Source organism: Oncorhynchus masou, chromosome 31, assembly GCF_036934945.1.
Source record: "Oncorhynchus masou masou isolate Uvic2021 chromosome 31, UVic_Omas_1.1, whole genome shotgun sequence".
In the NCBI taxonomy this organism is placed as follows: Eukaryota; Metazoa; Chordata; class Actinopteri; order Salmoniformes; family Salmonidae; genus Oncorhynchus; species Oncorhynchus masou.
This window is the reverse complement of record NC_088242.1, coordinates 43,741,013-43,756,246: the sequence shown is the minus strand read 5'-3', so window position 1 is coordinate 43,756,246 and position 15,234 is coordinate 43,741,013. Positions and strand designations below refer to the sequence as shown.

The 15,234-nt window shown below is 49.3% G+C and overlaps 1 protein-coding gene across 1 annotated transcript in view; it reads right to left on the bottom strand.

Annotated features, from left to right (window-relative positions):
* Window positions 1–262: 262 nt before the first annotated feature.
* Window positions 263–15,234, bottom strand: part of LOC135523973 (SH3 and multiple ankyrin repeat domains protein 1-like) — a 49,544-nt gene continuing 34,572 nt past the window's right edge. The window contains 14 exon segments of the mRNA XM_064951029.1: window positions 263–3,666; window positions 4,009–4,914; window positions 5,017–5,635; window positions 5,667–6,277; window positions 6,279–8,274; window positions 8,390–8,492; window positions 10,778–10,890; window positions 11,171–11,227; window positions 11,325–11,351; window positions 11,502–11,510; window positions 11,886–11,966; window positions 13,463–13,601; window positions 13,905–14,029; window positions 14,233–14,315. Coding sequence (XP_064807101.1) covers window positions 3,561–3,666; window positions 4,009–4,914; window positions 5,017–5,635; window positions 5,667–6,277; window positions 6,279–8,274; window positions 8,390–8,492; window positions 10,778–10,890; window positions 11,171–11,227; window positions 11,325–11,351; window positions 11,502–11,510; window positions 11,886–11,966; window positions 13,463–13,601; window positions 13,905–14,029; window positions 14,233–14,315 — 4,975 coding nt within the window. The 3' untranslated portion in view covers window positions 263–3,560.

Genomic DNA, 15,234 nt, shown 5'->3' with positions numbered 1-15,234 from the left:
GTAGCTTCAAAATGTTTCTCACACTATCTGGAAGACAGAGATTCTGTAGTGTTTAAAATGTTTACATATACCTAATCATTGATATAATAATTATTGTTAAATTATACTATAATTTATGTTATTATTGTCATTATCATAATCAATATATTATATAGGCCAGGGATGGGCAATCTGCGGGCCGCCCCCTTTTACAGGGCCGCGGATCAATACAAAAAAAAAATATATATAAATAATAATAATATATATATATATATATACACACCAGTCAAACGTTTAGACACACCTACTCATTCAAGGGTTTTTCTACATTGTAGAATAATAGTGACAACATCAAAACTATGAAAAATCACATATACAGAATCATGTAGTATCCAGATAAGTTATAATCAAATAACATTTGAGATTAGTAAAGTAGCCACCCTTTGCCTTGATGACAGCTTTGCACACTCTCAGAATTATCTCAACCAGCTTCAAGAGGAAGTCACCTGGAATGCATTTCAATTAACAGGTGTGCCTTGTTAAAAGTTCATTTGTGGAATTTCTTTCCTTCTTAATGTGTTTGAGCCAATCAGTTGTGTTGTGACAAGGTAGGGCTGGTATACAGAAGACAGGCCTATATGGTAAAAGATCAAGTCCATATGATGGCAAGAACAGCTCCAAATAAGCAAAGAGAAACGATAGTACATCAGTACTTTAAGACATGAAGGTCAGTCAATCCGGAACAATCCAAGAACTTTGAACGTTTCTTCAAGTGCAGTCGCAAAAACCACCAAGCCCTATGATGAAACTGGCTCTCATGAGGACCGCCACAGGAAAGGAAGACCCAGAGTTACCTCTGCTGCAGAAGATCAATTCATTAGAGTTACCAGCCTCAGAAATTGCAGCCCAAATAAATTCTTCACATAGTTCAAGTAACCGACACATCTCAACATCAACTGTTCAGCGGAGACTGTGTGAATCAGCCCTTCATGGGTGAATTGCTGCAAAGAAATCACTACTAAATGAAACCAATAAGAGGAAGAGATTTGCCTGGGCCAAGAAACGAGCAATGGAATGGATGATCTCCACATGTGGGGTTCCCACCATGAAGCATGGAGGAGGAGGTGTGATGTTGTGGGGGTGATTTGCTGGTGACACTGTCAATGATTTATTTAGAATTCAAGGCACACTTAACCAGCATAGCTACCAGAGCATTCTGCAGCGATACACCATTCCATCTGGGTTGCGCTTAGTGGGACTATAATTTGTTTTTCAACAGGACAATTAACTATTTGACTAAGAAGGAGAGTGATGGAGTGCTGCATCAGATAACCTGGCCTCCACAATCACCAAACCTCAACCCAATTGAGATGGTTTGGGATGAGTTGGTCAGCACAGTGAAGGAAAAGCAGGCAACAAGTGCTCAGCATATGTGGGAACTCCTTAAAGACTGTTGGAACAGCATTCCAGGTGAAGCTGGTTGAGAGAATTCCAAGAGTGTGCAGAGCTGTCATCAAGTCAAAGGGTGGCTACTTTGAAGAATCTAAAATCTGAATCTATTTTGATTTGTTTAACACTTTTTTGGTGACTATATTATTCCATATGTGTTATTGGTTTATGTTTTGATGTCTTCACTAGTATTCTACAATGTAGAAAATAGTTTTTCAAAAAAGAAGAAAAACCCATGAATGAGTAAGTGTGTCCAAACTTTTGACTGGCACTGTATATATCTAAAATTAAAATTAAAATAATCGGGGGGGACTGAGTTAGGGTTTTGCTTTTGGTAGGTCAGTCACTGACAGTCACTCAATTAGCCCTTTGTCAGCTAAATTGTTTTAGATTGGTAAGTTAGTCCAGCCAGATATCTAAACTTGTGGTAATATTGTTTGAATTACTGATTTTCTATTGATTTTCTTAGTTACTCTCACACAGATATTATATTAAAAACTGCAAACATTTCTTGCCACCCTATGGCACAATGAGTAGAATTGCATGAAATGTGTTATACAATTGCTACATTTTCTCTCCACCCCATCATGGCCGAATGTGTAGAATTGCAGCAAACTTGTCACTTAGGTCCCAAAAAGGCTAGGGCTAGCTCTGACTGCATGTGTAGGTATGGATGTGGGTAAGCAGACCCGTAAGCCACTGCAGCCCCTCATGATGAGTTCAGATTTTGTGGCCCCCACCCCCATCAAAGTTGCCCATCACTGATATAGACCTATAAATTATGTCTAAAAAGTTTGTGTGTATTCCTCATCTTACAATGCATTTCACCGAAGGCAATAGCAAATAGGTATCTAAAAGAGCCTGTGTGTGTGTGCGTGTGTGCGTGTGTGTGTGTGTGTGTCTTTTTCTGAAATATGTGGATCTGAGAAAGTTTTCAGATTTCGAAGAGAAGTTTATGAAATAGGGCAAAGTTAGGATTGTCAACTGGTGCAAAATATACATCTCTACGTTTTCAAATGTTTGGAAAACGGGCGTTGAGTTGCGGAGAAGGCATAAGAGAGAGGGGCAGAGGGTGGGTAAAGGATCATGGGTAACAAGGCAGGCTGACGAACAGATCTTTGTACATGTGCAAACACTCAGAGGAAAAAGGCCAAGGTAGCCAGACACCATAAAGACTGACAGACGCACGGTATAAGCCCTTTTTGATTGTTGCACCTGTGTGTGAGTGAGTGAGTACGGGACAAAAGACACTCACATCCCTGGACATGTGCTCTGCTCGTAAACATCAACATCATGAATGAATGACCGGTAAGCTGTGTAATGTAAAATGACTTGAGTTCATAGCAAACTCTGAAACATGGCTGTGTCTCAGGGAAAAACAAACCCAGATTTTACTCCCCCTTGCCCCTCTCTGACATACTCCAGCCAGCCTTTGTAAAGATAATAACCATGATAATAATTGTCATTTTATGACTATATGTTTTGTATATTTTTGAATATTTGTCATTAAACACACATTTGAATGATGAAATATCAGTAACACCCTGACCTATTTGAAATGAATGATTGCAATCAGCACTTGGTACAAAACCAATGAATGTACCTTTCCACATTATGACCATATTCTGAAGTTTATACATTCCAACCATAGCTTCCAATCCCATGATGCAATACGCGTAAAGTCAATGTGTGCGCATGAACCTCAGGACAAGTTTGAATATGGCCCTCACTGTTTATTAGAGGAACTTCACCACCACCTTTAGTATATCCATGGGCTTCTCTGTATGGGTAGCAACACTCCAATCTCAAGATTCTTGTTAGTATTTCTCCTTTTACTGTAACTCAGGCAGCAAATGGAGTGTGAGAATCACCAGTCAAATGTGTGTGTGTGTCCATGTGTGAATTAAAAGCCTATTCATCAGTAGTTGTACAGTGTGTGTAAATTGTATAGTTTTAGACATGAGTGTGTGTCGTAAGTGTTTCTACCCTCTTTTGACCAACACGTGTAATCAATGTTCATCTCAAGAAAGATTCCAAACAATTGTTTAAGCCTTGTCCATCACGATCGCTTCCTGTCTGAGGTCCAACTCAGTCTGTTTGTGTCCAATGGTCTTCTTTAGCTTTCATCTCAGTCAGTTTGTTTCTCTGTCTTTCTCTGAGCTCTGGGTCACCTCATCTTTCACTCTCTCAGTCTGTGGCACAGGGGAGGGGCTAGGCTCATGCATGGGAGAGAAGAGCCTGAGGAAAGAGGGAGGAGGGTAAATCAAGAAATAAGAATGAATGGAAAATGAATAAGGAGTGAAAGTAGTAAATTAAATATGGGAGAGAAAGAGAGAGAGCGAGAGAGAGAGAGAGAGAGAGAGAGAGAGATGGAATAACTTTTCAAATGAACAAAGGAAAAATGCTTTATGCTAAAAGGGAAGGGGATGGAATCATCTGGCTCTCAGGGAAGGAAAGAGGCACTTGTCTTTCCTTCTCCATCCTTTCCTTCTTTTTCTCTCTCTGTATTTCCACTCGCCACTTGGCTGACATGTAGCCTCTGCCTGTGCGTTGACTCTGTCCATGCCGCTCCTTCCTCACCTGTCAGTCAGTGTCTTCAGCGCTCTTTCGATGTTCATGCGGTGGCCGACGCGCGTCACCCCCAGGTCCAGGAAGTCGTCCTTGGTGAGGGAGGGCAGGTGGGAGCCGTCAATCTCGTTGTCCAGAAAGCGCTCCCGGTGCTCCCCCAGGTTTAGGTAGGCCAGCCAGTCGGCCACGTCCCACCTAGTCCAGTAGGACAGGGGCTTGATGGTAAAGGGTTTGGCTGGGGGAGGAGGGGTGTGGTGGGGATAGCTGAGGCAGGACGGAGAGGGGGGCATGTGCATGGAGGGCGAGGAGGCGCCGGAGAGGAACTGGGTGGGTGAAAGGGAGCGGGAGACCAGGAGGGCACTGGGAGGTTGTGGGGATGTGGGGAAGAGAGGCGGTGTGGAAGGGTTGTAAGAGTCTCCTAGGGTGTGGCTTGGGGATGAAGGGGTGAGGGGTGAGGGGAAATCAAAGGGGGTGTTGTAGACATGGGTGCTGGGGAGGATGGGGAGGGAGGAGGGTCTGGGAGGGGCGGGGCTGGGGCGGTCTGTGGAGTATATGAGGGGGCTGGGGGCACGCCGGCGTGACACAGACGACCTCAGCTCTGGACCAGGGGTACACTGGAAGTCAAAAATCTTGGCTCCACGATACTTAGTGCGGTGTTTGGGTGACGTGGGATAGGGTGAGTAGGTGGGGGAGAGAGGAGGGTGGGAGAAGTGAGAGGGGGAGGTGGGTATCTGGGGAGAGGGGGAGCGGGTCCAGTTGGGCTGCAGCGTGGGCTGGTGGGAGGGCGAGCCGGAGGGGGTGGCGGTGAGATTGGGGGTGAGGATTGGCGGGCGATGCTGCGGGGAGGAGGTGGGTAAGGGGGAAGTGGAGCGGGCTGTAGGGGGGCTCTGAAACGAGGCGGAGAAATCCCCAGAATATCTAAAAGACAAGGAAAGTAAAAGGGGTTACTGTATTCAGTACACAATGCTGTGGAACCACTTAGTAAAACAGTTAGAATTGACTAAACCTCAGCAGCCTCACCTGTGCATTGTGGGTGACCTCAGACTAATGGGACTCTGACCTCGCATCTCAGACTGACCCCAGTCGTCTGTGCTCTTATTGCTCATCTGCTGAAGCTTGGAGCTCAGCTCGTTGATGATGCTGGCCTTCATCCCCGAGAGTGGCGAGTGCAGCCTGCGCCCCTCAATAGACATCCCGTCCCTCTGGGCCTCACCTCGCTCCAGGCCCTGTCCCAGGTCGACCCCCTCGGTTGACCCCCTTGGCTCCAAGGTGTTGGGCCGCTCCAGACAGGCAGCCAGGGTGGAACCGAAGCCGTCCTCCATCTTGGGTCGACTCTGTCTACGTTGTTTCCTCTCGTCCATTGCTCCTCCCTCTCCTCTCCTGGCCTCCTCCTCTGGGTTAGCCTGTCTCTGGGGGTGTGGTGGGGTGCTCTGGTAGGGCGGGTTGGTGCTCACCTGTCGACGCAACGCTTCCCTTGTGTCCTTGATACCGCCCTCTTTGTACTGCATCGTCTTTGGATACACGGTTGGTTTGGTCGTGTGTTTGGTGGGGTGCGCTTCAAACTCTTGCCCGCCTGAGTAGGTCATATAAGGATCTGGGTGCTCGCCACCCCATCCGTCCCCTTCCACTCCTCCTCCTCCTCCTCCTCCTCCTCTCACCCGTCAGTTCACTCACTCCCAGTATTTCCAGGTGCTGGTCGCCGCTGCTGTGGTTGTCCAGCTCCTCGATCCCAGAGTCCACCACCGTCTCTGTCTGCCAGTCTCCAGTCTTCATCATGGAGGGGTGGTGGTCTCCTGCCTTGCCTGCAGTGTTGATGGCGGTTCTGGGGGCTTTCAGAGACGCGTTGTAGTCTGACGACACCACAGAGGCTGTGGTAGCAGTGGCGGCGGCGGTCATGGTCGTTGTTGTGGCGTAGGTCATAGTTGTAGTGAGGGTGGCTGGGCCGTGGTACTGTGCTAAGGTCATTTGGGGAGCAGGGGCACCCATATTAGCGGGGTTAACTGGTACGGTGGGGTCACTGAAGAAGGGGTGTGTATGCGACATGGGCTGGGGTCTGTGGAGTGAGGGTGCGGGTGCGGGTAAAATGGAGGTGGCTGTAGTGGTGGAAGAAGGGGGGAATATCTGGGGTGAGGGAAGGGAGGGAGATAGACCTGACTGGGTGAGGTTGGCCACCTCGCTGTCGTAGGATGTGAGGCTGGAGGCGGCAGAGTCCCCGGCCTGGGGGGAGGGGAGGGGGGCGTTGGAGGGGAAGCCTCCTGGTGGAGGTACTTTAGGAGAGGGGAGGGGGGGGTGGGGGTGGCATGGCGGAAGAGACGTGTTGAGCTGAGTGTTGATGCTGTTGAGGGTATCCCCTCTGCATTTCTCGCTGGCCTTGGCCGTTGGCGAACTGCAAGGGAGGGGGCAGGGGGTCAACAAAGACAAACTCATCGTCCAAATCTATCGAGGGTGCAGGCGGGGGAAGAACCATGAGCCCCAGTCCCCCTCCAACTCCACCCTCTCCCCCACCTTCATGTGGGTGTGCTGGGGCTGCGGTGAGGGTGTACTGGGGGATGTAGCTAGCGTTTGCACTGCTCTCCATCTGCAGGAACGAGGGTCTGCGGGGTGCAGGCTGAGGCGGCGGGCCGGGCGGCTGCATGGGTGGGCCAGGTGGCTCCCTGTCTCTTGGACTCTGTTGGTAATATTGGGTCTGGTACTGATTGGTTCTGTCCTCTGAAAAGCGAACTCTGAGGCCCTCTCTGGCTCCAGCCGCCTGGTCCCTCTCCACTCTCTCTCCTCCCCCTCCCAAGCGTAATATCCTGGGTGACTGTGGGCGGTTCAGTGAGGCGTGTGAGGTGGTGGTGGTGGATGTGGAAAACAGGGATGGCGTGGGAGACGGGAGAGATGTAGGGAACACCCCCACGCTGGACATCTGCCGGCCAAAGTGCCGCTCCTCCCGCCGGGTCCTCCGGTCGTCCTTCAGGGCCCTCTCTCGTGCAGCCAGCGCCAGGCCCAGGGGGGACGAGGGGTCCAGGACTTTCCCAGTCAGAGGGTGGATGAAGGTGGTGGCTGGAGTGCCTGGGCCATAGTTGGAGGGAGCGGACTTGGGCTGGCCATCCTGGCCCATCACAGGGGAGTGGTACTCAGGTAGCCCAAAGGCAGGGGGCATACTGCTGGCGTAGTGGATGTAATTGTCCCTAGAGAACATGCCCTCGTCAATCGACTTGGAAGGGCGGAGGCGGGGGGTGGGGACATCAATCCCCATCCCCTGTAGGGGCTGGGTCCATACCCCTCCACCTCCCCCCGCCTCCCCTTGGACATCCTCTTCGGAGGAGAGGAAGAAAGAAGCACTCTTCCTCCTCATGTCACGGAAACGTTCCCGATCCCGGCGCGCTGCCCCGACGAAGGCCCCCCCGAACTGGGTGGTGAAGTCCAGGTTCTCCAGGTTAGGGGGCAGCTGGGGGGCGACAGTCGAAGGGCTCATGGGGGAGGAGACAGGGGGCTGGGGTGGTGAGGGGGCCACGGTGGAAGGCGGGCCGGGGGTGGTGGAGGTGTCGGGAGAGGCAGGGGGTGAGGTAGGGTCGTCTATGTCGGGAGGCGGTTGCTCGGCATCCATGCTGCTGCCCTGGCTGCTGCGGCCACTGCCACTGCTGGTGGATGGAGCCTTGACGATGATGGTGGGGATGGGGATGGAGCTCTTCTCTTTGGCCCCGGAGCTTTTACCCCCCTGGCCTTGCCCCCCTCTGTGATGCCTGCCGAGCCCACCTTCCACTGTGGGCTGCTTCACTAGAGGGCCCCTCCCGCCCTTCCTGACTCCCCCTCCCCTGCTTGCCCCTCCGATCCTCTCCCGGGCCACCACTTGCTGTTGCTGGGGCTGCTGTTGCTGCTGGGGTTGCTGTTGAGTTGTGGGAGCTGCGCTTGTAGGTGGAGTAGCACTACTGTAGCCCCTCCTCAATGCCCCCATTTTTCCCCCTCCTCTCCTTGTCCCCTCCGTGGGATCCCCTGTGTGTTGTCCTCCTCCTCTCTGGAGGGTGGTGGTCATGCCGTGCTGTTGATTGTCCCAACCTGCCTGGGCATCATGCGCTGCTTGTTGCTGGGTGGCGAGGGCCTGGTAGTGGGCCTGGGCCTGGGAGGACAATGGCTGGGGGGCAGACTGCTCCCCCCTCCGAGCAGTGTGGGGTCCAGCAGACAAGGGGGGTTCTGGGGCAGATGTGCTGGGGGGAGGGGGGATGTCCTCCGACAGGCTACGGGCCAGTTTCATAGCCGGGGTGTGGAGGGACTGCCTCTCCTCCTCCGTCACACCTGAAACGGGCATACTGTTACACAGAATATCTGGTTGGAAAACAAAGTTAATTTACAAGTCAGAATGTGGCTTTTTGACAGTAACCGTCATAGTAATTGTATCGGTAGGACTTACCAATAGATTTCTGTCGCAACATTACTCCATGCGGATGGCCGGGGGGATACTGACCCTGGTTGTAGCCAGGTGGCATTACACCGACCAACTGGTCATGACTTGGCTTAATGTATTGCAAGACACACAAAGAAGAAAGACACACAGGGAGAGATGCGGAGAACGGGAAAAAGTGAAGGCGCATTACATTTGCATTGAGAGTAAAAGTGATATAGCGCAATATGGAGAAAGGAATAAGTTAATATCCTAGGCTGTGAGGTCTATTTCACATCCAGCATTGAAGACACAGTCCCTGAATTGAGTGTATGATCCCTAGGGTCAGTAGGTTCTGCAAGTACAGTTATGGTACGTGGCCTGCTCCCGAGGACTGTGGGCTCTCCTTCCCCATGTCCGATGTGGGTAAGACATTTAAGCGTGTTAACCCTCGCCAGGCTGCCGGCCCAGACGCCATCCCTAGCCGTGTCCTCAGAGCATGCGCAGACCAGCTGGCTGGTGTGTTTATGGACAGTTTCAATCTCTCCGTATCCCAGTCTGCTGTCCCTACTTGCTTCAAGATAGCCGCCACTGTTCCTGTGCCCAAGAAGGCAAAGGTAACTGAACTAAATTACTATCGCCCCGTAGCACTCACTTCTGTCATCATGAAGTGCTTCGAGAGGCTAGTCAAGGATCATATCACCTCCACCTTACCTGTCACCCTAGACCTACTTCAATTTGCTTACCGCCCCAATAGGTCCACAGACGATGCAATCGCCATCACACTGCACACTTCCCGAACCCATCTGGACAAGAGGAATACCTATGTAAGAATGCTGTTCATTGACTATAGCTCAGAATTCAACATCATAGTACCCTCCAAGCTCATCATGAAGCTTGAGGCCCTGGGTCTCAACCCTGCCCTGTGCGACTAGGTCCTGGATATCCTGACTGGCCTCCCCAGGTGGTGAAGGTAGGTAACAACATCGCCACTTCGCAGATCCTCAACACTGGGGCCCCACAAGGGTGCGTGCTCCGCCCCCGCCTGTACTCCCTATTCACCCATGACTGCGTGGCCATGCACGCCTCCAGCTCAATCATCAAGTCTGCAAACGACACAACAGTAGTAGGCTTGATTACCAACATCGACGAGATAGCTTACAGGGAGGAGGTGAGGGCACTCAGAGTGTGGTGTCAGCAAAACAACCTCTCACTCAACGTCAACAAAACAAAGGAGATGATCGTGGACTTCAGGAAACAGAAGAGGAGCACCCCCTGATCGACATCGACGGACAAACTGAAATGGTCCACCCACACAGACAGTGTGGTGAAGGCGCAACAGCGCCTCTTCAACCTCAGGAGGCTGAAGAAATTTGGCTTGTCACCTTAAAGCCTCGCAAACTTTTACAGATGCACAATTGAGAGCATCCTGTCGGGCTGTATCACCTCCTGGTACGGCAACTACACTGCCCACAACCGCAAGGCTCTCCAGAGGGTGGTGCGGTCTGCACAACGCATCACTGGGGGCAAACTACCTGCCCTCCAGGACACCTATAACACCTGATGTCACAGGAAGGCCTAAAAGATCCTCAAGGACAACAACCACCAGTACAGGTGCATCAAAGCAGGGACCGAGAGACTGAAGAACAGCTTCTATCTCAAGGTCATCAGACTGTTAAACAGCCATCACTAACACAGAGACTGCTGCTTACATACAGACTTGAAATCATCAGCCACTTTAATAATGTTTACATATTTAATAATGTTTACTATCATCTCATGTGTTATACTGTATTTTATACCATCTTTTTTCCTATGCCGCTCTGTCATTGCTCATTCATATATTAATATGTATATATTCATATTCCATTCCTCATTTAGATTTGTGTGTATTAGGTAGTTGTGGAATTGTTAGATTACATGTTAGATATTACTGCACTGTCGGAACTAGAAGCACAAGCATTTCGCAACACTCGCAATAACATCTGCTAACCATGTTTATGTGACCAATAAAATTTGATTTGATTTGATGGTAGAGCATTTATTTTTATTTTTTATTTAGCCTTTATTGAACCAGGAAAAGCCCATTGAGACCCAGAGTCTCTTTTTCATATGAGACCTGGCAAAGAAGGCAGCAACAATCATTACATTACAGAATTAAAACAATACAACAATACAATACAATTCATCCACATGATCCAGCCTAAAATAAGCATTTACACTCCTTTGCAACAGCCTCCCATCAAAAATGTAATTTATTAAAATCAAATCAAATCAAATTGCATTTGTCACATGCAACGAATAAAATAGGTGCAGACCTTACAGTGAAATGCTTCCTTACAAACCCTTAACGAACAATGCCGTTTTAAGAAAGCACTAACAACAGTGGCACTAACAATGCGGAGAATGATGCAGTACCTCATTGGGGGCGATGCTCTTGGTTCGTTCTCTCCTCCCCCCGTGACCCCGCTGCCCCTGTCCGTCTGACGCAATCGTGTGCTGAGCTGCTGCCAGGATCTCATCCAGTTTATCTGACAGACAGAGAGAGTTTGTGCGTATGTATGTGTGAGAGAGAGGGAGAAATGGGGGGAGAGAGATAGAGTGTGTGTGTGTGTGTGTGTGTGTGTGTGTGTGTGTGTGTGTGTGTGTGTGTGTGTGTGTGTGTGTGTGTGTGTGTGTGTGTGTGTGTGTGTGTGTGTGTGTGTGTGTGAGAGAGAGAGAGAGAGAGAGAGAGTGAGATCAAAAGCATAAGAATATTAAAAGCAAAGACGGCCTCTTGAAACACAAAAGGGGACAGGGGTCAGATCTTACTTAGTGCCATTTGATAGACTGTCCTCTTCTTATCAGGCACCTGGGAGGACTCGTACTCTGGAAAGCAGAGGCAGTGTATTCATAGGACCCTCGCAGACTGATTTTGAATGGGGGCTTAAGGGCTGATGAAGGTAATGATAGGCGAGACATTCACCTGCTTTCTTTTTCCATGGAGAGGCAGCTGCAGCATATTAGAGAAAAGAAGGTAATCATATTATGCTATGACAGTATACCGAGACTGCTGTAATATCACAAAATAACATGAATGAACCCAGTACATACTTTAACACTGATGATGACAATGATGATACACAACTCAACCTTTTCCCACCTTTCTCCACTGTTAGTCATCCATTTGATTTAGCCGAAAAAGAAGAAATGGAGCAGAGGTTATATTATGCCATTGCATTCTGTAGCGTTTCCAGAATGTAAACGACTCTCCATCTTTCCCATACAGAGCAAATTTCCATACATTCACTTGAAAGAGGACATGTATCTCCATAGTATAGTCCTCCTCATCAAGCCATTGGTAAATAGAAAAATTATCCTTACCTATACCAGTTAAATCCCCAAGGCTCTCTGCATCAACTCACTTAATATTTCATGGACTTTTTCAATCATTTTTTTTCTATGGGTCAGAATGTGAACAATCCTTTTCTTTTCCTTTTCTCCATGGTTTTCATGCTTCTCAACCCTCCTTCTTCAATTGTCTTACCCATGTCTTCCAGCTCTAATGTCATTGATTTGGAGCGTAGGGCAATGGCAGGAGGAGTCAGCCTCTTAGCCTGCTGGGGGACTGCCAAAGGAGAAGAACCAAACACGCACTTACTTTCTGACTAGTGTGTTATAAACATACACTCATTGCAAACATAGTACTGTATCATTTCAATCATTTTAGTCAATAAGATTCTTGCTACGTAAGCTTAACTTTCTGAACATTCGAGACGTGTAGTCCACTTGTCATTCCAATCTCCTTTGCATTAGCGTAGCCTCTTCTGTAGCCTGTCAACTATGTGTCTATCTATCCCTGTTCTCTCCTCTCTGCACAGACCATACAAACGCTCCACACCAGGTGGCGTGGCGAGAATCTGTCTCCTCGCCACGCGCTCTCACCACTGGCGTCCCCCAGGGCTCTGTTCTAGGCCCTCTCCTATTCTCGCTATACACCAAGTCACTTGGCTCTGTCATAACCTCACATGGTCTCTCCTATCATTGCTATGCAGACGACACACAATTAATCTTCTCCTTTCCCCCTTCTGATGACCAGGTGGCGAATCGCATCTCTGCATGTCTGGCAGACATATCAGTGTGGATGACGGATCACCACCTCAAGCTGAACCTCGGCAAGACGGAGCTGCTCTTCCTCCCGGGGAAGGACTGCCTGTTCCATGATCTCGCCATCACGGTTGACAACTCCATTGTGTCCTCCTCCCAGAGCGCTAAGAACCTTGGCGTGATCCTGGACAACACCCTGTCGTTCTCAACTAACATCAAGGCGGTGGCCCGTTCCTGTAGGTTCATGCTCTACAACATCCGCAGAGTACGACCCTGCCTCACACAGGAAGCGGCGCAGGTCCTAATCCAGGCACTTGTCATCTCCCGTCTGGATTACTGCAACTCGCTGTTGGCTGGGCTCCCTGCCTGTGCCATTAAACCCCTACAACTCATCCAGAACGCCGCAGCCCGTCTGGTGTTCAACCTTCCCAAGTTCTCTCACGTCACCCCGCTCATCCGCTCTCTCCACTGGCTTCCAGTTGAAGCTCGCATCCGCTACAAGACCATGGTGCTTGCCTACGGAGCTGTGAGGGGAACGGCACCGCAGTACCTCCAGGCTCTGATCAGGCCCTACACCCAAACAAGGGCACTGCGTTCATCCACCTCTGGCCTGCTCGCCTCCCTACCACTGAGGAAGTACAGTTCCCGCTCAGCCCAGTCAAAACTGTTCGCTGCTCTGGCCCCCCAATGGTGGAACAAACTCCCTCACGACGCCAGGACAGCGGAGTCAATCACCACCTTCCGGAGACACCTGAAACCCCACCTCTTCAAGGAATACCTAGGATAGGATAAAGTAATCCTTCTCACCCCCCCCCCTTAAATGATTTAGATGCACTATTGTAAAGTGGCTGTTCCACTGGATGTCAGAAGGTGAATTCACCAATTTGTAAGTTGCTCTGGATAAGAGCGTCTGCTAAATGACTTAAATGTAATGTAAATGTAAACAATCATTACTGTTTACTACTATGCTATAAACATGAATTGCATAAATTACACAGAACAAACTAAAAAGTATACCTTTCTTCCTGGGGTTGGTGTCCTCCATCTCCGGGTTGCGGGCCACCATCACAACCTTGACCATCAGAGTGTTGCCACCTTGTCTGATCATGTTGACCACCTGCCTGTGGCCCACCTTCACGACATTGTGACCATTGACCTACACACACACACACACACACACACACACACACACACACACACACACACACACACACACACACACACACACACACACACACACACACACACACACACACACACACACACACACACACACACAGAGAGAGAGAAATAACACTGGCTGGCAACAAGACTAAGTTGTCTTACTGCACTGTTTGAGTTCAAACTCAAAACAAATAAAAAAATCTACAATTTGATAGTCAGTACAAAAGTTGATCCCATGTTGATTTCCAGTCCTGCATAAACTCTCAGAATGACAAGCCTTTCCAGGGATCCATACCTCAATAAGGAAGTCCCCCATCCTTAGGCCAGCCCTCCAGGCCACACCGCCCTCATCCACAGACTCCAGGTACTGCAGCGCGGGGAATGCTGGGGTCGGCGTGAACTCCTCTATAGGAGTCTGGGCTGCAGAGAGACGAGTCAAGAACAAGAGGATAAGGGAGAGAAGTAATACAATTGTCTTAAAGTGGAGGCAGGGAGATAGGATGGAAGAAATGGGTAAGAGGAAATGAGAGAGGTGAAAGTTAAATATATAGAAGGAGAGAAGACTGTGGAAGCTGGAGATAGGAGACATCCAGGGGTATTTCGGAGGAGAGGCACTCACTCACCTTTGGCTCCCCGAAGCACAAAGCCAAAGCCCTCATTGTCTTTCTTCTGCAGGAGCACTGTCTTCTCCTTAATGATGTAGTCACTTAGAGAGAATAAGGAGGAAGGGGAGGAGGGGGGGGGGGTGCAATGAGCAAGAGAGAGCAAGCTATATGACTTCTTGAGTAACAGAAAGCCTCATTGTCATGCAAATAAAGCATTTCTGAATCTGGGAGACAGCTATACTGCATCACATTATGAAATCACACTGCACCAAAAGATGGGGGGGCTTGAGGCATGTCATACAAAGAGCACCACCATACAAAGGCACTCGTCAAACCAGGGTAGAGTCGGTGTCATGATGGGCGAGGAGGAGTGTACTGGAGAGACCTCTCCATAATCCAGCATAACGCTGACTAGCACCAGGAAGCACGTGGGAATGTACATAAAAATGCTGCACAGACACTTCACTGTTAATGGGAACTTAGAAACACACCTGTAATACTGCATTCGCTTTCTTCAAGCTTTCACTGCACTAGCTAACTTGGTTAGCTCTCATTCCACTTCTCCACTTGATGATGCACAGATAGGGATCTATGTTTGAGTAGCAGTTAGTCGTCGCTCTTCATAATGACATGTGCTGTCTTTCATCGATGGTTGACAGTTGTTATGATATGGTAGGATTAGTTTTACGGCACAGGGTTACGAGTTGGTCATTGCCCCATTGCCATGTCTGGGACTTCTGTTGCTTGCCAGATTTATGGCTGCCTTACAGCGGCTTTCCCTCATGTAGAGCTCAGCGAATACAGGAGCCTCACTCCACAGTAGCCATATACTGTCCTACAACAACAGTGTCTCCAATTCACGCTGTAAAGCCTGCCGGGTCTCAATTCACACTGTTTTACGAGCTCAGTGCATACTGTAACCTCAGACTTAGCAACCATATACAACAACAGGGTCTCCATCTCCGTTCATTTAAAGGTCTCAATTTTACACAGCTGGCCGGTCTCAATTCATGCTGTTTT